Source organism: Rousettus aegyptiacus, unplaced genomic scaffold (assembly GCF_014176215.1).
Source record: "Rousettus aegyptiacus isolate mRouAeg1 unplaced genomic scaffold, mRouAeg1.p scaffold_m13_p_12, whole genome shotgun sequence".
Classification (NCBI taxonomy): Eukaryota; Metazoa; Chordata; class Mammalia; order Chiroptera; family Pteropodidae; genus Rousettus; species Rousettus aegyptiacus.
In genome coordinates, this window is record NW_023416287.1 from 58,217,434 (window position 1) to 58,242,269 (window position 24,836).

The 24,836-nt window shown below is 35.9% G+C and overlaps 1 protein-coding gene across 6 annotated transcripts in view; it reads right to left on the reverse strand.

Annotated features, from left to right (window-relative positions):
- Window positions 1–24,836, reverse strand: part of OSBPL1A (oxysterol binding protein like 1A) — a 178,137-nt gene that overhangs the window by 87,542 nt on the left and 65,759 nt on the right. For 3 of the 6 annotated variants that reach the window (XM_036229911.1, XM_036229912.1, XM_036229914.1), the window contains exon 15: window positions 18,851–18,957. In XM_036229911.1, coding sequence (XP_036085804.1) covers window positions 18,851–18,957 — 107 coding nt within the window. Of the gene's footprint in view, window positions 1–12,052; window positions 12,628–18,850; window positions 18,958–24,836 lie in introns of those variants that run through there. The other 3 variants (XM_016119132.2, XM_016119215.2, XM_036229915.1) reach the window with 3 other exon arrangements.

The following is a 24,836-nucleotide window of genomic DNA, read 5'->3' on the forward strand; positions in this document are numbered from 1 at the left end:
ATTAAACAGTAATGTATACTGCATTTGTGTTTACCAATATGAATAAACTAAGACACCAAAATTCCGCCAGTGCTTGCTGGATTCTGGTTTTTATATTCTTCTCTGTATTTTACCAAAAACAGCTTTCTGTATATTCCTGTATATCTTCCATAGCTCTCTCATAATTTTACAGTTAGAGAAATATCTTTAAATATGTCTGTTTAGGAACTAATGTTTGCATCATTACATATTTGCATATAATTTGCAAATCTGCAAAACTTCGCATTGAATCAAACACAAAACAATGTTTGCAAGGTACTCTCACATAGTGCAGAATGCACAGCTCTCTCTCAGTCATCTAGAACAGGAACCCAATCTGAAGTTCTGCTAAGCACACTCCTGTCTCATCATGGTTGCAAAGCTTCTAAAAATAGCTTACTCTTATATAACCATTCACCACCAATTTATATATTTTATGCATCCTGGAAGTAAATTTCTTTTTTAGTGATATGCCACAACAAGAAGTAAACAATCATTTTTAAAAGCAAAGTTAATCATAATCTAACCAAACCTTATTTTCATAAGTTATTCAACAGCTCTGTAGTTGATAGTTCTAAAAATAACTAGAAAAAGTTAAATATAGCAGAAGTAACATCCTACCAGCTCTAATTTTTATATGGATTTTGATTTACATGCAACAAAATATATTCATTTTAGACATATAGTTCAATGAATTTCCAGAAATACAAACCTCACGTAACTAGCACCACTATAAAGACATAGAACATTTCTATTCTCCTCTTCCCCAGATTCTCCTGTGTCCCTTTACAGTCACCAGCCCCACTCTCCCCACTCCAAGCAACCACTGCTCTGGTTTCTACAACCATGCATTATGTTTGTCTGTTCTTGAAGGTCAAATAAATGGAATAATGTAGGATGTTTTCTTTTTGTCTGGCTTCTTTCAGGACATTTTTCAGATTCATTCATGTTGTTGCAAGCGTAGTTATAAGTCACTTAACAATGCAGACACGTTCTTAGAAATGCATTGTTAGGTGATTTCATCATTATGTGAACAACACAGGGTGATTCACACGAACCTGGGTGGTATCGCCTATTACACACTTAGTCTATAAGGTATAGCCTATTGTTCCAAGGCTATAAGCCTGTATAGTGTGCCACTGTATAAAACAGGAGATTAAACCAAGCACAAGAGAAAATGATGCAATCAAGAGATGCTATAAACACGAGATGTATGAGGCTGCTGCTGGTGTAACAAGACATACTGTTTCACAGCAAACTTTCTTTTAATAAGTAGAAGAGTACACTCTAAAATAATAATTAAAAGTATATACATACAGAAGCCAGTAACAGTGGTTTATTATCAAGTATTATGTACTGTAATTAATTGTATGTGCTATACTTTTATATGACTAGCAGTACAGTAGGTTTATTTATACTAGCATCCCCACAAACACGAGTAAGGTGTTGTACTACAATGTTATGACAGCTATGATGTCACTCGGTGACAGGAATTTTTCAGCTCCATTATAATCTTATGGGACTACCGCAGCATATGAGGTCTGCGGTTGACCAAAACATCATTGTGTGGTGCATGACTGTATGAGCAGTTCTTTCCTTTTTCACTCCTGAGGACCGTTCCACTGCACAACTGCACCTTGATTTCCAACCCCACTTTTCTAATGCCTTTGGCTCAGTCTCTGGAAATAGCTTTCTTCTGTATATGCTGAACATGGTCCAATCCAGAAAGACAATAACTTTTATGGAATTTTGATGTCTTATTCTATTTTGATAAGTACTTTCACAGTTCTCAAACAAGGGAGGAAAAAATCTGAAATATACTAAAATCACAACTCAGTAGACTAGAGAACTCCATATGAAGAACACATTTTAAATATCTTAAAGCAGTGCTTCCAGCGTTTTACAAGTCATGACACACACAGAAAATGATCTTTGTAGGGCACACAGGAGAGATCGAGCACCTGATTTGGGAGCTCTGGTCACTCTAAGGGCTGAAAAGATAATTTATCCTAAGCCCATGACTTGGAAAGCTCTGTTAAGATATATTTTAAGAGCAAGTATTCTTATTTTAATAATTTGTATTTTTACAAACACAAAAATCTTGTAAGCAAATAAAATTATATGTAAAGTAAAATATTGCTTAAGCAAGCAAAGTGATTTGAAAATCCGCAAATTCCTAAACAGTAAACATGGCTTATTTTTTCCTTCTTCAAGTGCACTTTACAGTTTTCTGGTGTGATCACTGACTGTGACCTGGTGCCCACATGCCCCTTCCAAACCCAGTATGATGCAACTTCCAAGCAGAGAGGAATCAATCATTTTATCTGCTCTTCGTATAACAGATACTCATCAATCACCTACACCATGCCAGGCATTCCAGGCCACAGGGAGTGAGCAGTGAACAAAATATACAAAAATCCCTGTACACAGAGAACTTATGATCTACTGTGGAGGAAGAAAGCAGGTAAATAAGTGAAATGTTTACAATGTCAGGTGGTGGAAAACATGAAAGACAAAAATAAAACTGGGAAAGGGAAAGGGAGTCCTGGGAGATACACAAAGGTGAGAAGAGTGCCAGGCAAACGTCTAGGAAAAGAGGGTTCTGGGAAGCAGAACAGCAGAAGTTCTTAGGAAGAAATGGGCTCACAAATCTATGGAAAAATAGGAGTCCATGGTCCTCAGAACAAAGTGAGCAGGTGAGAATGAAGCCAAGGAGAGGTCGGAGACGTAGGGTGCCAAGCCCATCCCATGGGCTTCGTAGATCACTGGAGCAACTGAGGCTCTTTCCCCTGAGCAGGGCGGATAGTACCATGCTCTGCATGCAGACTTCATGTGCAACACTAGACTCATTTTTGGATGACGCATTTTGAGAAAAAAAAAAAACTGAGAGGGATCATTGAATATTGAGAAAATGAAGGCTTTAGAAATCTTGACAGAGTAACAATTGAAGAAACCTAGAGATGTTTGTCCTGGAGAAAGGAAGAATTTACTGGTTGCTTCAAAGAGCTGAGAAACTGTCACAGAGAGAAAACATACTTTTTTGTGTGATGCTGCAGAGCACAGAATTGGATCTATTAATTTTTTAAAAAACTGAAAAACTTCGCCTTAATGTAAGGTTTAACTTCCTAGTATTTATAGTTTTCCTACAATGGAAGAGCTGGCCCGAAGAGAGAATTCATGTACAACAGCAGAGGCAGCAGGAAGAGCAGGTGCTAAGATCCACGTATGTTTACTATGTGTCAGAAGTTATGATGACCACTTGGAATACTATTTCATATCCTCCCACCATCCTGTGACACAGCATTATTAATGATGAAGAAACTCAAAACTTATTCAGATGACATACCCTGCCTACGATCACATAACTAGTAGGTGACAATGCCAATAATCCAATCCACGTCTGTTTGACTCAGGCTCCAAGCTTGTAACCTATATGTTTACACTGCCTGTATGTTTACATAGTACATAAAATAACTGTCTAGCAAGCAGCAAGTTGGAGAAAAGATTCTTGCAAATGAAAAAAAAATTAGATGACCTCTAAGATCCCTTTTATAATTTTGTAGTTACATTTCTCCCATGTTTCCATCTTATTTTTAAAATTTTCCTTTTACTTCCTGCTATACAGATATTTTATACTTTAAATATGGCTAAAAGTGAAATAGTAATTTCATTATAGAGTATATTAAATTTCCTATTCAATTCTAATACTAAGGTTAATCATTCCCTGGTTTTCAGTGACATATTTTACTTTGTTCGTTCCCATGTACAAATGAAGGTAATCTTGGCTTTTCTCATGTATACTAATTCCCTTGTCTCATATTTTATATCTGTGTGTTTCAAACGTATCTTCATTTTCCTAGGTTAACTCTGCAGATAAGGAAAAGTTATTTTCAATCAAGCAATTATCCTTCAAAATACAATAGCAAATCAATATCTGGTTAACTAAAGTCCAGAAAGATAGTAAATATAAAAGTAGAATACAGACATGTAGGCTTAAACTAAGTCTTAGGTCCATGGAAACCTTAAGATTTATTCCTGCTTTGTGCAGTTGTTTTTTCACCAATGGGAGGAAAAAGAGAGAACTAAGGAGGACTGGAGCTATGCACCCTCTGCCACACTTCGACCACAGCAACTTCTGAATGGTCTGAAAAACAAAGGAAAATCATTGGTCCGTGGTGCAACTACGGGACAATGTAAAAAGACATAATCTGGCAACCCCAGAGTTAACACTTGGATAGAAAAAGTGATTAACTCTATGTATAAAAATATTTCTCCATACTTCACACCCACTAAGACGGCTACTATAAAAAAAAAAATCAGAAAATAAGTACTGGTGAGGATATAGAGAAAGTGGGAACACTTGTGCACTGTTGGTGGGAATGTAAAATGGTGCAGCCACTGTGGAAAAACAGTGTGGTGAGTCCTCAAAAAATTAAAATCACCATATGATTCAGTAATTCCACTTCTGAGTACATACCCCAAAGAACTGAAAATAGAGACACAAAGATATTTGCACACTCATGTTCACAGCAGCATTATTCACAACAGCGAAAAGGTGGAATCAACCCATGTGCACCACTGTGAGATGAAAGGATAAACAAAATGTGTGTCCACATACAATGGAATATTATTCAGCCTTTAAAAAGAAGGAAATTCTGAAACATATTCCATACGGATGATTCTTGAAGGCATTATGCTAAGTGAGATAAGACAGTCACAAAATGAATATTTTATGACTCTATGTATATGAGGTTTCTAAAGTAGTCAAATTCAGAGAGACAAAGTAGAACACTGGATGCCAGGACATGGGGGAGAAAGGAGGATGGGGATTTGTTTAATGGGTAGAGTTTTAATTTAGAAAGACAAAAAGAGTTACGGAGGTGGATGGTGGTGATGGTTGCACGACAATGTGAATGTACTGAATGCCACTGAACTATACATTATAAATGATTAGGACAGTAAATTTTATGCTATGTGAATTTTACCACAAATAAAAATAAAATTTTTTTCTCCAAATATTGGTCTAAAATACATAGTTTGATTTGCATTAACATGGAAAAAAAGCTCCCATTTTAACATTTGCCATTTAACTTGGATCCTTCAAATTATCTATTGCAAAATCAATTAATATCAAAATGCACATATTCTTGACATAAAATAAAACCATAGAATAAAGTACAAATCTATTCCTAACATGTTAGCATTTACTTTGTACTTACTACTTACAGAAAAAATCCCAAAATAAAATCATACCTGAATGCACTCTGGTGCACAACCACATTCAACTTATCTACAAGAGAATGCTATAATCCAGTGATTTCCGAACTGGAAAAATGGCTATGAAAATATAGAACAATTTCTGATATAGTTCTAGGGTAGGTCATCTAAGCGATGGACCCTACTACACAGGTACTGTGGACGAGCCACAAAATCTGGCTCTGAATTCTCTTAAGGCCTAAACAGAGTGGGAAATATAATTATGCCCTTTTAATTGTCCAAAAGGAAAAAATATGTATCAGTTCTTAAGGGAAAACAAACTCCCTCTTTGCCCTTAGTTCTAATTTCTCAGAGTACTACGTAGGGGACTATGAGTACTTGAAGGTAAAATAATCAGTAATGTCATTGAAGCCTTTTTTAAAAAATGCCCCTCAATAAAAATTAAGTATGTAATTCAAATTTACAACTCAGTGAGGACCACTTTTCAGAAAATCAAGAAAATATACCAGACACTAGCATTCTGTTAGTCTAGTTTAATTCAAGGATTAAATTTAGGTGATATAGAGAAATTTGGATGATAAATTTTTTATCATCCAAAAATGTGACCTCTATCAAGCAAAATTTTCACAAAAAGATATTGTTGAGTACCTGAAATACAGGTATTCTGTGCAAAATCTGAAGAAACTGCAATATTCTTGGACATATGCTTATTTCTAAAGTATATCCTTTTGTCGAATTGAGAAATTAGCTTACATGTGGCCACATCAGCTTTGAAACAAAGTGGTCTTGTCTTCTCTAATGGATGAATTTTCCTAATTCAAGCCATGTGTGATATAGTGGGACTATAAATTTGAAGGCAGAACACTGGATTTAGCTCTAAGTGTAGCCCCTTCCTAACTACATAAATTTGGGGAAGTAGCTGACCCCCACTGCAGGCCCTTCGCTCCTCCTCTGTAAAATAAAGGAGAACAGATCAAAGGAATCAGTGATTTCAAGCTGCGTTTTATGGAGGTGACTGAGTGGAGGCTCTGTCTCATGTCCTGGCTTTTTGCCTTAGCCCCCCCAATAAATGTTTGAAAATTCCTACACTAGATACTCTGCAATCTAAAACTAAGCCTATGATTTTGAGATTTTAAACTAATCCATAAGACAAAGTAAAATAACAAAAATAAGTATTCAAAATTACATTATTTCTATCACAAGAAAGAAATTTTACTAAGGAGAATTATATTCACGAGCTTTGTTTTTAATTCAGTTGTTTAGAATTCCGAACAAAATATCTCCCTCACAGAAATATTCTTGTAAGTGAAAGTTGATTTCTCAAGTGAGCTCAAAAAAGCACAGTGTTTTATTTTATATGTAGCAAATAACACCCAGTTAAAGGAATAGATGATGCCACTACATGCTAGTATCCAGCCACCAGATGTAACACCGTGTCCACATCTCCAGCCTGGGGGGTTATGTGCTTCCCTCTACCAGAGGACAGATACCTTCCCCATCCTCACGACCACTGAGCAGGCAGAACAACTATACTTCTTGTCATTCCTGTTACCACCTACTGCTTCCCATCGGGGTTTTTTTGATCCAACACCCCACGCCACAAACCATTTTCACTCCACTTCTCTGTCCCGGAATTGAGCACAAAACCCTTTCAAGATATTTTTCTGAAAGTAAAGCATGGGAAGAGAAGACTACCTTAAACTGATGGGTTTATCCTTTCTCATTTGAGTCTCACAGCAACTCAAGAAGTAGAGTAGGGTTTTATGTTAATCATCCTGTATCATACAGGAGGAATATGAAGCCTTGGAATAAGTTGCCCAAGACTCCAGGTAAGAACAAGTTCATAGTCTACCAGCTATGCTTGCTTCCTAGGCCTTCCCCATATTCTCCCTAACTTTGTCACATCTGAATTGTATAAGGAATAAAAAAGATCACATGATAAATAATGGCGAACCTTTGAACATCAGAAGAAAAGTAGGTACAGCTTATCCACATTTTCCTCTTTGGTGCTGGAGCCAAGGTTCTGAGAAGGAAAGAACGAGATGGAGTATGTTGAGCAGATTATGGAAAAATCCTCCAAGTATTGGGGGGAAGGGGAGGGGGAGGCAGAAAATTGAGAGCACAGAAGAAAAAAGACAAGGGAATGATGATCATTCTCCTTCCACCATTCAAAGTATCACAGGATAGAAAGAAGTTGTGAGCGGTAAGGGAAAAAGAGGGAAAAGGTGAGCATCGAGGTGAGAGAAAGAAAAGGAGATAAATACCAAGCAATGAAAACAAGAAAGAGCTAGGTAAGAAAAAAAATATGCATGTAGTCAAAGCCTTCCAAAAGTTTTAGGTATTTTAAATGTTAGGAGGGCAGTACTCTATCCATTAGTAGTCCAGTCTGGAAAGATGAAGTATAGGAAATAACGTCATTAAGTCTGTAAGATAAAGTAATGGACAAAGCTAGCAGTGATATTTTCACTAATTAGAAAATACTAGAACTAAGAAATACAAAATCTGAAATCTGGAAAAGAACAAACTTTGAACAAATTATCATTTTCAAGAGATGAAGGGTAAGAAATGTAAAGATCCTAGGGAAGAAAAACTCAAAGAAAAGTGATAGAGAAAAAAAATTTTTTAAGAGATGAAATGGATGAAACTAAGGCAATTCTTCAAACAACAAAGCTTTAATGGGGCTGATTTTTGAGAGAGAAATTTATTTGAAAATGTCCAAATAAATATTATGAAAAAGAAAATGAAAAAAGATTAGAAAAGATAATCATAATTACAAATCCAACGTAAGTTAAAAAGATGATAAATTTTTATGAACATCTTTATAACAATAAATTTCAAAACTCAAATGGAAAGAAATTCCTAGAAACATATAACTTGTCAAAACTGATCCAAAAAGAAATGAAAAACTAAAATAGTCCTAGAACCATTAAACACATCTAATTAGTAATTTTTTAAAACGCACAAAAAAATGCTTTTATAAGAAAGTTCTAGTAAATTTTTAAGAAACAGACCATTTTATACAAGCTCTTCAAGAGAAAAGCAAAAAAGGGAATACTCCCAACCTCATTTTATGAGACCAGTTTATCCTTGATACTAAATCCTGAACAGGACAAATCAAAAAGAGAAATTACAAGCCAATCTCACTCATCAACAGATGTTAAAATCCAAAAGAAACCAAATGGAGGAGAATGTTAAAGAAAATGCATCGTAACCAAATTGGGTTTATTATAGGTATATAAGGGCAGCTCATCATTAGAAAAAGTCTAAAAACATAATGTGCCACCCTAACATTTTTTTAAAAAGCTTAAAATTCTCTTAATGCAGAAAAAACAGCTAATAAAATTCAATTCCCCTTTCATGATAAAAAAAAAATCAACAATATAAGAATGAAAGAGAGTTTCATTAATCTGATAAATGGTATTTACTAAGTATCATTCTCAGCACTGAATCATTAAACATTAGAACAAATTTCTTAAGAATCAGGGATGAACATGGATTCCCACCATCTCAGCTTCTAATCAACACTGTCCTAAAATTTTAGCCTGGTCATCCTGCTTTCATTAGGAACAAGAAAAATAAATGGAGGTATAAGGATTAAAAGAACAAAATTTTAATTAGTCACAGATTATGATTGTCTACAGAGATGGGATCACAGTCTAGCTTCATTATTTCTACTTTCTCACTTTCCATTCACTCCCCTGCAGTCTGACTTCTTCCTATGTCATGTTTCTAAACCTACCCTCAAGGACTGCAATGACCACCTGGCTACCAAATCTGATGACACGTTTCTGCCATTATCTCACCTTTTTGAACTGCTTGTTGCCCCTGGCGTCCCCCCTTCTAGTCTTCTTCTGCCCCTCTGGTGGCTTTTTCTCAATGCTCGCCACCAGCTCCCTTTCTTCCACTTGTCTTTTAAGTCAATGTGAGATCTTTTCATTTTATACTCTTTCAAGCTATATGTCTCCTAGGTAATCCTATTTACTCATTCCGATTCCATCATGATGTTTATGCAGGTGGCTCCCAACACTAATGATGCCCAAATTTTTATTGGACAAGAAAGACGACAACCTTACTTGTACATCATCATGTCCAAAGGAAAACCCTTCCTCTTCCTTACTCCCTTCATTACCTACTTTAATCACTTTCTATCTAGCGACTTATGCCCTAAACCTGGAAGTCACCTATAACTCCACCTTCTCGCTCATTCCTCATATTTGACACATTATTGGCTCTCATTTATATTGTTTATTTTTGAAGTCTCTCTCTACTCTGTATCTTCCTTTCCTTTTCTACAACCAACTTGGTTCTGACCGATTAATCTCCCCTAAATTCCTGTAGCTGGTTGCCTTGCTTCAAGGCCTGTCTTCTAATCCTTCTCATAAAAAGCAAATCTGACTATATTCTCTCCTCTGATTAAAATCTTTCAGTGATTCTAACTGCCCAAATTTAGATTCGAACTCTTTAGGCTTATTTAACTAAGTCTTTCGAGAAGACCCTATTTCTATTCATCCAGCCTTAATTCCCCCCCACCTTCTCTTCCAGTCTCAATGAATGATGTGTTAGAATTCATCCTTTTCTGTTCCCTCTGGGTATGCTGTACCCTCTTTGAAAACCTTTTTAGTCACCTGTCAGCTACAGTAAGCCCTAATTTTTATGAAGACAGACTAGCAGAGCAGTATCTGACAAGGTAAATATTTTGTAAATACTATTGAATTAAGAAAAAAAAACTTACTCAAATATTACATAAAGTATACTGCGTGAAAAGTTACACAAAGTAAAAGATATCAAGTCCACAGTGGACCATTATAAAAAATGTATGAATTACATCCTTAACACTCTGGAGCAAAAATTATATCTGCCTATATAACTCATTCAGAATTCACCAGAAAGAGTCCCAGTCAGGCCCTGTACCCTCTCATAGGAATATGATAGGGAAAAAAGACAAACATAATTGCAGGCAGGCTATAGTCTTGGTACCACTGTGAGATACAAAAATTTATCAGGATAGATCTTGGGTCATACATACCAAGCATAATAAGCCTAGCACGTGCATGCACACACACACCTACTGCTTGCTACTAATTAAAACCTTTATGTATTTTTGTTCAAAACTCCACAAGTTATCAAAGTTATCAAAGTAAAAACCATCTTCATTTTACATAAACTTCATCATTATGTTTAACTTATGTCTTAGCAGATTCCAAAATTAATGTGCGCCAGTGTATTTCTGGATTGCATATACAAGCTAAAAATTTAGAAACATATGTTGAATAATGTAGACCAAGTTAAGAATTCTAAATTTCTAATTTTTAAGGAATTAGTTTTCTTATAATCTTCATGGAGCTGATAAACACAATTACATATTTGAATGCCAGAAATACAAATAAAAAATTTATAAAACCTTTTTGAAAGAATGTAAACAGTAAATATCATAAATTGTACATACTGCCTACAGTGTTGCATAATGTTATCAGTTATTCTGTGTACAATATTTAAAATGTACTTGAACTATATTTATATACTACCTCGAATATTAGTACATCCATTTGCTTTCAATGTGGAAAATCTAAAAAGCTTTTTAATTTTACCCCATTCTGTAAGGTGTACAATGGAGGGTAGAGAGATTATGTGGGTCACTTTCTCCAGTAATGAAATTCCTGAAAATTAACCTTTAAAGGGCTTCTAAAGAGGGAAAACTAGAGTTCTACAATCATTCACAGTGATGTAAATTACTTTAAGTTTCCAGAATCTAGTAAAAATAGTGTTGGGACAAAGGATAAAATAGCTCTCTGGTCTTCATGCTCATATTAAATTTTACTCAATCGAAACTGAGTTAACTTGCCAAAGTTATCAGCTTCAGGGCTGAACTCATACATTATTTGGACCAGAAATTAATTCTGGTGTATCCTCAAACTGAAAAGAAAATTTATATTTAGATTCCAATATTCTAGCCTACACATTACTCCACCAACATGCATTTCAAGAATTTTTCTCTTTTGAAAAAGATTCGTGTTAAGCAATGAATGCTATGTCTTCAAAATGAAATACTTTCATTCTGTCTGTGAACCTAATTCAAATTAAGAAACTTTTAAAGCTTTAATAACTCAGAAGCTGTTCTAAACTCTTCCAGGGGATTTCTCTCCTTACTACCCACCCTGCAAACCAGAAAAAAAAACAGCGCTACAAAAAACACAAAACAACTAGCCACATGCTCTGAACGCTAGGGAACGTGTTTCTCCTCTGGTTTAGGCTACAAAGAAAGCCTATGAGTAATCAAAAATCCTTAACCAAAACAAAGTTGAAAGCCACCTCCCCACTCCCAACCCCAGTATAACTTCCTTTTCTCTCCTCAATCCTCTTATGCATTTCCCCTCGTTTTTTTGGGAATTTTAATGGCCTCTGTACAGCGAATGGTAAGTTCATCTCAATGTCAGCCACAGCAGAGACATGCAAAAAATCACTAACTTGGAAGGTTATTTAGGACAATAATGTCTTTCACTGCCTTACTCCTCCCACTCCAGCTCCAGTTGACCTACTACCAATATTTAGCTGGAAAAAATAGTAGTCCACGGGCTTTTCTCCCAGGGGCTCTTCCTGTGGGAACCCGATGCAAACACCGTGCGGCTGGAAGACCCCTCACCCTCAGGGTCATCCAGGTCCCCGCACCCCTCCCCACACTCCCGCGGCTGTACTCCTCTCTGCACACACCCGTCCAACTATTCTTGGATCTACTCACATCCCTCGATCTCTCTGGCCGCCGCCGTTCCCCACCCTCATCACCCCCCCTTCCCGTGTCCTCTGTTGTCTGGAGACTCACCTAGCAAAGCTCCCAGCAGGCACATACACCCACCCACCTGGGCCGGATCTTGGGATCCCAGCTCGTGCTCCACCCTGCGCTCCTCCGCCAGCTCCAGCACAATTGTGCTCGGCCTGTTCCTCCACCTCCCCTCCAGCTGAGCCCGGGGGCGCGACCCAGGGCGGCACCGCAAGGTCTCCCTAAGTCACCTTCGCGCTGCTGGGCCCGCCCCTGACTCCAGCGAGGTTGAGCAGAGGCTCGGCGGGTCCGCCCGCCTGCGGCCCAGGACTCCCAGGCCGCCAGAGATCCGCACAGCGCCGCTCAGCCGCAGAGCCGCCCTCCAGGGCTCGCTGGGGACCGTGGAACGAGCGCGAGGGGACGGCCTGCAGCGGGCGGCTCGCGCTGCTGCTGTCGTCGTCCAGTCCCTCCTCCCCTGCCCTACCCCCGCGTCGCCTGGAGGCGCAGGTAGGGACCTGCCAGGGGGCAGCAGGAGCCTGCACTCCGTCCCTCCGAGAAAGGTAGCGAACTGCTGGCCGGGAATTTTGGGGGAAGGAAGTAAGAAAACTGCTACTCTTGCTCTGCGTGCATCCTGCGGAGGCTCCTGCGAGGTCCTAAAGTGGGCTGTGTGCTCAAGCCCTCTGCTGGAGATGACTGCCCTAACAACTTTTAAATGGCCTGCTGGCCCCTAGGGAAGAACAGAGAAAATCCTCCCTTCTGGAGTCTTCCACTTCAAAGATAACTAACACTGAAGCTTACACTGAAGAGTTAGTGTCTCCAATTCCAAAATGAAGACTGAGCTAGTCTTTACATATATATTTTTTTAATAAACTTTCTGGGCTCCCATTTGAACAATGAGGAAAAACAATGGTATTAATCCTACTAATGTGAAACCTACTTATAGAAAATAGATGGTTTCTGATTCCAGCCAGGCCTGAAGGGTAGACAAAAGGCCCCAAGGGCAGGAATGTTCAGGTTAATGAAAATCCTGGTTAACTATGAAGCTGAGGGTCTGTGGGACCTTCTTTTTGTTCCAAACCCTTCTAATATGTATAAAACTGTCCCTAAACTTTAGGTGACAAAGCAATACTGAACAAAATTGATTATTTCTTTGACAAGATCCTGAGGTAAGTTCACCTTTCCAAGAGTGGTGGCTGTATCTGCACTACAGGTGTAGAAATGTGTAGATGATACAATGCCATACTCAGAAAATTTAGAATTAACGTCCGTGAGGTTTCATGGTGTCTTTGAAACGCCGGTTTGTTTGTTTTTTTTTTTATTCTAAATTTATAATTAACTAGTGTTATATTTTGATGTCTTATTTGGCACTTTAAAAGGAGTCCCTGCTACAGACACTGTCTCCCTAGGGAAAATTAGGGAATGAATTTTAGTTTTATAAAGCAGTACTAGGCAGCAAAAACAAAAGAATGAACAACACAGGCTACTTTGTATTAGAAGGCAACTTACAGAGCACCTAAAATGTTCCAGGCACTGTACTGAGGGACTACACATAAAATAACTCATTTGTATTCTGGAAATGGAATTTCAGAAATGGAATTCCTGAACATATTAATTTGCTCAAGGTCAAGAAAGCAGAGTTTAGATCCTGGTTGGTGTAACCAAAAAGCTTCCATTCCTCCATTTGTACATTCATTATTCATTCACCCAAATATTTATTAATTGTCTGCTACTTGCCAAGTACTATGCTAGACACAGATGCTACAAAAAAATGCAGAGTTGCTTAAGGAGTGCCAGTGTGGTAAATATATAGACAAGGAAATACATAATGATACAATGTGATAATGCTTTAATAGCAAGAAACTCATGGAATAGGAGGGACATCTAACCCAGTTTTGAGGTGTAGAACCTGAGATTAAGAAATGGTGGCAGTCATCCAACAGCCATCCTGAGAACTGTATCTATTAGAGTAGCAATGCAGAATTGCACATTTGGGTGGAGAAAGAGAGTAAAGGGGGATAGACAACTGAGATACAGGAAGTAAAAATGACAGGACTTGAATAAAGATAGGGATGAGAAAGAAGGATCAATGGAAGACAGTTCTCATGTTTCTGGCTTGAGGTATGGAATGGGTGGTAATTCTTTGAGCTGAATTGATAACTTGGTTTTAGACACATTGCTCTTGAAATACCTGACATAACCAAATGTAAAAGTTCAAAAGGCAGGTGGACATACTGGTTCATAGCTCAGGAGAGATCCAAGGCGAAGATATATGAGTCACCATGGATTTCTGGTTGGAGGGGTAGGTGAGATCATCCAGGGAGAATGCTGAGTGAGAAGGCCACCCACAGAAACTAGGGAATACTAACATTCAAGGCTCATGCAGAAGAAAAGATGCTTTAGAAGAAAACTGACAAGAAGCTGCTATGAAGGAAAGAGAATCCCTAAGAGGAAGACCCCATGGAAATCAGAGAATCCCAACAAGCAAGCCAGATCCTTCCAAAGACAAGACAATTTAAGGGCGTCCTCTGATTCAGAAATAAGGAGGCACTGGCAAGAATGGCTTCAGTGGACTAGTTGAGGAATGAAGAAGTAGAAACAAAGTATCACATTTTCAAAAATAGAATTGGAAAGAGATGTAGGGAGATAGAAGCTATAAGGGAGCAGAGAACTCCAAAAGAGAGGTACTGATTTTGAAGCATGATGGAAGAGACTGTTTCCTCCAATAAAAGGAAAAAAGATAAAAATTGGGGTGAGGGAGTGGTACGGAGTTGACAGCATGTTCAATGATTGCCTAATATTCAACAAAGAATTTTGCTCGGGGTAGAAAGAGATGAGGAAACTGTAGAGATGATAGACAGAGAGGCAAAGGCATGAGAGATATAAACATTAGAAAATGAAAAAGAAATTAGGGACACAAAATGACTACTGGCCTCCACAGCACAAGAAGCTAAATGAACATTGGAGACCATGATGTTGTAGAGTTAGAAGCTCATATGAGGATATGATTTCTCTGCAAAGACATCATCTGGTTCAGAGTAGCAGTACCTTTTAGTGGGCTACAATTTAGAGCCTGAACCTTTCTACTACATCACAAACTAGCATCACTATCATCTCAATCACATATTTGGGTTGTGGCTCTTTAGCAGTTAAGAGATTTAACATGGAAGTATAAAATACTTTATAAGTGAGCTTATACTAAATTTAAATAGACAAGTTCCTACCTTGGAAAAACAGGTTTGACTAATAGCGAGGGGAGCTCAAAAATACACACAACAAGTCTGACATCAGTCGTGGCTTATGTGTGACATTTTAACCCCTCTGGTGAGGAAAATTACAGAAAAAAAATAATTCATGAAACTAGTTTCTAGCCTTTTAAATAGAACTTCAAATTTAAAGAAAAATCACAGCATTTACATGATATTTTTCCCAAGTATATCACCCTAAAAATATCTGGTAAGTTTCCCTTTTCTAAATCAGTCACAAACTTTACAGTTTGTTTGTTCGTTTTATTCAACATAAGTAATATTATTTACAAGCAAAGTACACCTACCTAATGCCTCATTTATGTAGAGGTCATATGGAAACCTTAAGCATCTGGGTCATCAGAGCATTCTCAAATAAGCAAAGAAAACCCACGTACTACAGAAATAAAGGGCCCCAAATGCAGACACTAAGGTCTGCGCTCACTGTAAACGCCTAAATTTCCCACATGGAGCCAGATAACTCTTACTGTGGATGTAATTTTACCAAGTTTGATTACCTGGCTTTTGTTTTAACAAACAGGAGACTTAAAGAGTGAATCAGAAGGGATCAGTATTTCACGGCTAGAGAAAAGAACACAGTGGATCTAAAAATCAGAGAATTAAAAAAAAAATAAAAAACCAACTCATAAGAACCAGAGAGAAAATAGCCAATAATATCATAATAACTTTGTATGGTGACAGATGGTCACTAGAATTATTGTGATGGTCACACCATTAAGGTATATAAATGTTGAATCAATATGTCATATGCCTGAAGCTAATTAATTTGTATCTCAACTATATTTTAAAAAAATCTTTAAAAGAAAATCACAGTAGTACTCACGAGATATTTTGAATTCAATAATAAAAATTTTGGCATATTAAAAAAAAAAACCCATAAGGAACGAAAGGGAGTTCAAAAAGCATTAGCAGGACTGGGACATTTCATAAAAAGACACGAAGTCCTATAAATGTTATCCCCTAAAGGCACCTCTGTGTTAAGGCATAGAGTAATTATAAACATACAAAAGGATAATCCTGAGGCACCCAGAAAAGCTTAAGAAATAAATGTGTAACATTTAGAATAATTGTCAACAAAAGATTAGAATAAAAACAGTTGCACTGTCCTAGGGTCTGGGATCACTTATATCTATATCTATTGGGTCCCTAACTTTGTGCCAGGTACTATATAAGATGTTTTGCCAATATAATCTCATTTACTCTTCAAAACACTCTTTTTTGGTTGGTCATCACTTTAAAAAGGAGATTGTATTTAAAACGAGGCAAATCAAGATTAAATAGCAGAGCCAAGAACTAGACCCATGTCTATGTGAGTTTAAAGCTTGCTCTTTTAATAAAATTTAATAAAGACTGCTCTTTTAATAGAATTTACATATAATTTATGATGCCAGATAAACGAGGCATTAGAGTACATAATTATTTCATTATGACCTCAATTAAATTCCTCTGTTGTAATTCTCAGCCATTTGAAAGACTTCAATGATGCCATTTATCTTTCAAATATTTTTAAGGCCTTCTCATTGTCTATAATCATATTTCTCAGAGGAAAATCCGTGTTTTCTACTGAAGGTCTCACAGAGTTGATATATCATAGAATCACTGAAAAGGAATCTTAAAGATACTCTAAAAGTTTGAAGCAATAAATAATATTTACTAAATGAATACTGTGTGCCAGGCAATATGTTAATATGCTCTAAATACATACTATTCATCTAAACACATTTTAGCCCCACACCCAACTTTGAGGTGTTTATATAGTTTCATTTTACAGAAAGTTGCTCAACCTACCACAATTAGAGGGAAAAGACACATTTAAAAGAGGTCCAATATGGTCTCTCTTATTTGAAAGATGAAGATATCAAGATCCAAAGAACTTAAGTAGTCCATCATCACTTAAATAATTAGTGATAAGGATGTAAACAATGCAATCATTCTGTAAATAGTTAAATTTTCTTTAGATACCAACACCTCCTCTCAGAATGAAATAAATCCAATGTTAAAGACACAAAATTCCAGGATACCATCGAAGAAAAGAGGTCACATCCTAAATAGTAACTGCTGACTTACTCAGGGCTGACTATGTGTCAGAAACTATACTAAGCATTTTGCTTATACTATCTTACTTAATCCTTATGACAAATTTAAAAGGCTAAAAGAGGTTAATTAATCTAAATTTTAGGCTAATACTCTTGCATATCTCGATTTTCAGAGCAATGATTACCTAGGCTACTTTTTTAAAGCAAATAGTTTAAAAATGAGCATAGGTTATTCTCCAGAAATTAACTTACTTCTAATCTAATGTTCCCCTTAAAACTATACATCTCTAAAACAACAACAAAAAGTTATCAACACATCTATCAGGTACCACATAAGCGATGTAAATAAAATTTGGTTTTATAATGTATTAAATACTACTTGAATCCCACAACATCATAATTTGTGCATTTCAAAGATGTGCTGCAATGTTATCATCCTATTTATTCGGATGGCTAAATCATTCCTCATTTAAATAAGCTAGAAAATGAAATCTGCACACCATCAAAAACAGAAATGCTGAGAAGGGGTATTTTCAAACAATTTTAGAAGAATTAACCCTTTAAAATATTTGAACAATTACATGTTTTCCTACACTAATAAAATTCTGTTGAAAGACTTTCTATAAGTTTGTTTTAAATGAATTCATATTATTCACATATTTTTTCTTATTATCCAAAAAAATATACAAAATTTGTGGTTAGCAAACACAGCATTAAAATTTTTTATATGAATTCACAAGGCTTCCACTGTAATCATGGTAAAGTAAAATTTTAGACCTTTACATATAAGAGAAACATAATAAAACCATTTTGCTCTATCTAGTTTTGCCAAAACCTAATCTCTAACCAAAAAGTACAAATCGTAAGAAGAAATTTGGTGTCTTAATCTAAAAAGGTGAAGATTGTACATATATGTAGAAATTAACAAAATGGAAAAGAGAGCCTACTGCTATTTGTCTTGCATTAAAATCATGAAAATAAGGGAAAGAAAAGTGTAAAACAAAAATTCTGGTTCTGGAAACCAAAACACAGCTTTACAATTTTTCAGTCCTTAGAAAAAGAATTGCTAATGGATAAGTATACCAATCTTACTCACATTTGGAAAAGCAAATGGCAAATTTCTGCATGGGAGAGACTGAGGGGAAGAGTACAAAACAACATTTAACCCCCTAAGCTCAGTTCGAATAGGAAGTATAACAATCTATTTTCTAAATAAAAGTATTATGTATTTTTCATATAATGACCTTTGGTTTCTAGAGTATTTTTACAACCTTCTTATTGAAATACCACAATAACCCTGAGTAGAACAACTTTAAAACAAACTTGTTAAATACGGCTATATAAATGAATTAGATGGCATGAACAGAAGGTATTTCATAATCATCCTGCTTAATCAAGAACAAATAAGCTAAATTTTGGTGAAGAATGAAGTTTTCATTTCCTTTGTTAAGATTATGACTATCTTCTCCTGCCTTTGGACCTTCTGAAAGCAATGACTTACTGGATGATCCAGTATTTAACATACAAACGATTGTTAAAAAATTCAAATCCACACTACCTACCCCTTCTTGTTTAGTGAAGAGATTAAGGCAATCACTCAAAGCTACACAAGTTTCTCTAGAAGCTTCAGAGACAACTTCAACTTTCTGAAGAAATGATGGAAGCATCTCTATAAATAAGAAAAAAAAAAGGTAAATCAAATGAGTGGGATTTTAAGTAATTAATGTAAACTAAGACCATAAACATATTTTTATATCCACTACCTTCATGTTTCCTTCCAGCTGTCTTAAACAAAGCATACAGTATGTTCTTTGAGCATCATTATTAAGCACCGACTGAATGCAGGGCACATGAATTGGTATAGAGAAAAAAAAAAGATGAAGCCTTGTCCTAGAAAGGACTTTTTCCTACAAGAAGAGCCAGGACTAAAAATGTTTATAAACTAAATAATATAATGTTTAAGAAAAGCAGCTAACAAGAAGGAATGATAGCACTAATTATAAATCATTAACATTTCATTATATTCTATATTAGATAAGTAATTTTATTCAAAAGCGAAGTGCTAAAAAGAGACAAAAATAACCCTGTAGTTGACATAATGGCTAAAATATCTGAAGGCGGCATTAACTCAACTTCCTCTAGTTCTTATGTGGATAAATGTTTGGCATAATAGGTCTTTTCACTCTCAAAAATGTGTCTCTGTAGAGTTTCAGTATCTTCTAGTATATGTCAAAATTGGGAACAAAGAAATGGTAGTACAGATGGCCCTCCATGCCCACAGGTTCCACATCCAGGGATTTGACCACCTGTAGGCTGAAAATATTCAGGAAAAAAAGTTACATGTACGATGCCGACATGTTGCTGACATGTACAATGTAGTTAAGTCTACAATGGTTGTTATGTACAGACTTTGTCATTATTCCCCAAACAATACAATATAACAACTGCTTACATAGCATGTGCATCGTATTAGGTATTGTAAGTAACTTAGAGATGACTTAAAGTATACAGGAAGATGCATGTATGTTATATACAAATACTAAGTCATTTATATAAAGACTCGAGTATCTTCAGATTTTGGTATCCTCAGGCTGCTAGAACCAGTTCCCATGAGAAACTACTCTATCAGTATCTTCCCAGGTCCCCTAAAGAAAAACAATCCATTTACCCACTACAAAAAAAAAAACAAAAAAACAAAACAAAACAAAAAACAATGTTGGTAAGAGAGAGCTGCAAAATACACATGCCTCACTTAAAAAACAAGTAAAATATCATATCCTGTCCAGAAAATTTGAGAGAAATTCACTTAGTTGAAATAGTTTTGGACTTTATGTTAATTATACATTAAGATCCTTTAAATCAGTCCCTTCCTTCAAATAAAAATAACATTAAGGAAGCTTTTCACTAAAAAATAAAAGGAGAACAATTAAATCGGTAGCATTCTTCATATTTTAAATAACCTTGACTTACATAAAACACTTCTGAAAACACGGTAAACAAGGTCAATAAACAAAAGCAATCAAGTAAATCCAAATGTGAGTAATTTGCAATTAAGTAGGCCATAAAACAGTAGGGTCCCATCAAGAAGCATAAACTTTCAAACAAGAAATAGAAAGAAAAACAAAATCTACTAAGAACATATAACAAATTATTTCTCGTCAAAATTCTAGGTGATAAAATTGTGAATATTCTTGTTTATTTTTTTCATTTTCCAAATTTCCATAAAAATATGATTTATTTTAGCAAAGAAAGGTCCTTTTCTTGGAAAAATTATTTCTCGAAATTCCTAAGGCAGAAGCGGGCAACAAAAGGAAAAGGTCAGAGTGAATGAAGGTATAAACGACCTTTCATTAATATATGGATATAAAGACCAAGTGTTATTTTATCATATTTTTCATCTTATGTAGTTTTCTAGTGTTAATTATTTTTAATAATGCCAAACGACTGAAAACTACTATATTCTAAAGTAAATTTGACTTTACATGTTTTTCTTTTCAGATTGTGAAGATTTATTTTGTACTTAGTTGCTAAATAGCAAATGAGAATACCATATGCTAGATGCCATATGACTTAAATAGTACCTCAACAGATGTCTCATACAGAGCTGTGGACTGAGTACTAAGAAGAGATGTACAGGAAAAAAACAGACACAGCCTCTTCCTTCCATAAATGTTCTGAGTAATCTAGTAATTTTCCACTTTCATGGCACAAATGATAGGAAGATGGAAGCATAGTCATTCATGGATGTATTGCTTTTATTAAATGCCATCACGTGCTTTATCATCTCCAATTGTGTCTGTTTTAGATACTTCACACTTTAGATATACGCTGATTAGCATAAAACAAACATTAAATGTCAAAAAATATTTTGAGAAACAATTTTATAAACAAAACTGATTCTGCAAGCTTTGAAAAGACATTCCAAGAAATATTAAGACTTAAGTTTTTATAAGAATCCATTATTGAGAGTGTCAAATTCTTTTGTCCAAAACAGAGTCAAAAGTTACCTGATTTCTCTGACAGTTTAGTGTTTAAACAAGATGTTGAGATTACTGTTAAGTTGCACAGAGGCACGGTGCAAGAACTGACAGACTTCGACAGGCATCGGGGCCAGGCGGTTCATGCGGGCACGCTTTTTATATAATGGTGTTTGCATACGGTTATATAAAAATAAAATTGATAAGCTTCTAGAAAAGTTACCAACTGGAAATCACTGCAGATATGTTTTAGCCAATTAATATTTAGAAACTAAGCTGTCATGAATAAATGTAAAATGGTCAATAAATGCATATTTGGCCTACTATAAAAACTGAACACTTAATTTTGAGGAAAATGGTTTTTTTGTACTAAAATTATTTTTTGAACTCAGGAAAGATGCTAGAAGATCACATGTGAAAGGCTTATCTTTAGAGACATGTAAAAAGCTCACAATCTGTCGTTTTCATGCTACGCTGTACAATATTTGAAACCATTAAAGAAATACTTGTTTCTTGTTATGTTAACAAACTAAACCCTAATACAGATGACCTCCATTGTTCTAATATAGAAAACATCCACACTCCTTAGCCTAACATTTAAGACACTCCATAAACTCAATCAGTTTCAACCAGACTGTTTTTCTGGCAATATCTGTTTCCCTTGAAATATTCCTCTATTTTACTGTCTCCAAACACATGTTCAGGATGTTTCTTCTTCCTTGAATATGGGAAATAATAATCATTTTCAGAAGTTTCTCCACTGAACCACACCTAACTAGACACTGGTACATTCCATGGAGGGAAATGGAGGAATCTAAAACCAGAGGGAGCGTGGCATGTCCAGACAAGAAGTTGTTGCTGTAACTTACAGGAAAGATGGCTGTGGCCAATTTTAGTGTACTGGTAGGGAAACACAGAGAAGGGAACAATGTAGAGGGCTATATTAGAGATAGAACACATACAGTTGAGTAAGAATTTAAGATGACTCTGAGGTTTGAGCTTCAGTGATACATTCTATGAGATGAAGAATGAATATCAGGACAAGAAAAGAGAAGGAAAAAATTGACAGGAAAAATAGAGGATTTCTTTGTTATGACTTGGAAACTTCTCTATATCAATCCCACTCTACCCTTGAACTTCTGAATAGAAGACTATGAGGATTTGAACACCACCACGACTACAGGTGCCAAGCTCATGTGATTGTCTTCAACAAATTCTACTTTTCACTGTTCATCCATGAATAAATCTGTAAACTTTTCTAGTTCACACGTCAAAGGTTAGGGGTAAATATCAAATGTTTTATTTATTCCAGACTCTTTATTGGTTAAGAACAAACTCTGGAGCCAGGCTGCCTAGAATCAAACCCCGACGTAGGTTACTTACTAGCTGTGTAATGCGAGACATGTTACCAAAGCCCTCTGCACCTCAGTTAGATTATTTGAGAAATAGACATAATAGTTGTATGTACTGCACAGGTCGTTATAAGAAATAAATAAGTTAATATATGTAAGTCACACAGAACAATGCACAAAAAAAAGTAGTATTTGCTGTTAATCTAAATAATACAATTTGTGAATTATTGTTATGTTTTACATTAGAAGAAAATGGGACACTTGTGGTACCTGGCAGACTAAGTTGATGGGAAACCATTCTTCAACTCCATCCTATAAAGATGTTGAATAAAATAATATATAGTAGAGTTTGAAAGAACAAAGTCCCTTATATGCTAGAAACCAAAAGAAAGACAATCAAAACTGCTAAAACAGGCATAGGCCAGTGAAAGCAAGGTGGGTAAGGCCAAGGACAGAGGTGGATGTCAACTGAACACAAACCCAGAGGACTGAAAGCTGAGCTTTCCCACCTATCTGAGGGGAGGAGGTGTGGCTCTGGTATCCTGAAGCTAAGGGCAAGGCCTTGTTTAGGACTAGACCCCCCATGAAAGCAAGAATGGAAAAACTGCCCTTGGGTTCAGGGAAGTAGTGGAGAATCGCATTGTCTGCCTATTGCTCTGGGTAGGAATCGTGAGAAATAGAAATTCCTAGCTTGTAACACACCTAAGTATGAAATCTAATTTTAAAACCATAGCCTGGAACCAGAAGGCAGGAGGAACCATTATCCAGGAGGCAGAAAAAAACAAGCCCTCCTGATGATGAGCTCTGAATAAAAAGTTTTAACCCATAGTGAGGGACATTTATAAACCATCTCCAGGAACATTTAGCAGACAAAACAACAGAATCAGCTACACAATTACCTGAGATATAAACACATTTTGAAAAAAGCTTTTAAAAATTTATATGTTTAAAATATTTGAGATAAAATTAGAAATATATGTTCTATGCAAGAACATGTCCCTATAGAAAAAATAAAAACTTTAAAAATTATCACCTACAATTTCTAGAATTATAAAATACAGTCACAAAAATTAGAAAGTCAAAGGATTAAACAGAAAAATAGATCCAACTTAGAAAGAAAGTAAACCTACAAAATAGATCTGAGAAACTACTCCGAATGTAACATGGGAAAATAGAAATGGAATGCAAAACTAAGAAGTGGGAGGTAAAATAAAACATGTCTATGAGGAGTTCTGATAGAAGAGAACAGAAAGAATGAAGAAGCAAAATTTGAAGAAATAATAAGAACCTTCTTAGACTGAAGTAAGATAATGAATGACTTCTTAAATTAAAAAGTCTCAAGAAGCATATATATGTAACAATAAAAGTCAATATCAAAGACAGAATAAAACTGCAGAACACCAAACACCAAGGACAAAGTGAGGATCTCTAAAGCGGTGAGAACACTAAAAGAAAACAAAAAACAAAAAAACAAAAAACACCAAACAGATTGTCTATCAAAAAATCATCATTAGAACATTAGAAGCCAGAAGCTGGAATCACATCTTCAAAATGCTACTGGATAATATCTATAACCTAGTAGTAAGAGTAAAATAAAGATTTAGATAAGGCAGATTTTACCACTCACAGACCTGGAATGAAAGAATTAGTCAAAGATTTACCTCAGGAAAAACAATGAATCTAGAGAAGAGAAGCAGGATATGAAAACCAATGGCATTAACTGTGGAACCCTACTGACTGGTGCAGGAATGCAAAACATTCCACAGAGCCGCTCACTTCTCAGTTTTGCTTCTCTCCATAACGTCTCATTGACTTGTACAATCTTTATACTTAATAACTCGACAGAACAAATTTAGTACTTGTTTCTCCCCAAGTTCAAAAGACAAAAATTATACATTTATAAGCTAGAGAAGTGGGTCACTCATTTTCACCCACTCATTCATTCAAAACATTATATAGACACACACACACACACACACACACACACACACATCAAATGCCCATGTGTGCCATAAACAGTTAAGATGAAGATAAAACAGACAAAAATTCATGGCCTCGTGGTTGGTATTCTAACAGGAGAGGCAGATAATCAGCAACACGTACATATATAGAAGTCTGATAATTAACAAAGTGAAGTAAGGCAGAGAATAGAAAGTATTCAGAGGAGTTGAAGTTTAGACAGGATTAAGTATCAGTAAGGGTCCTGGGAGGAAATTGCT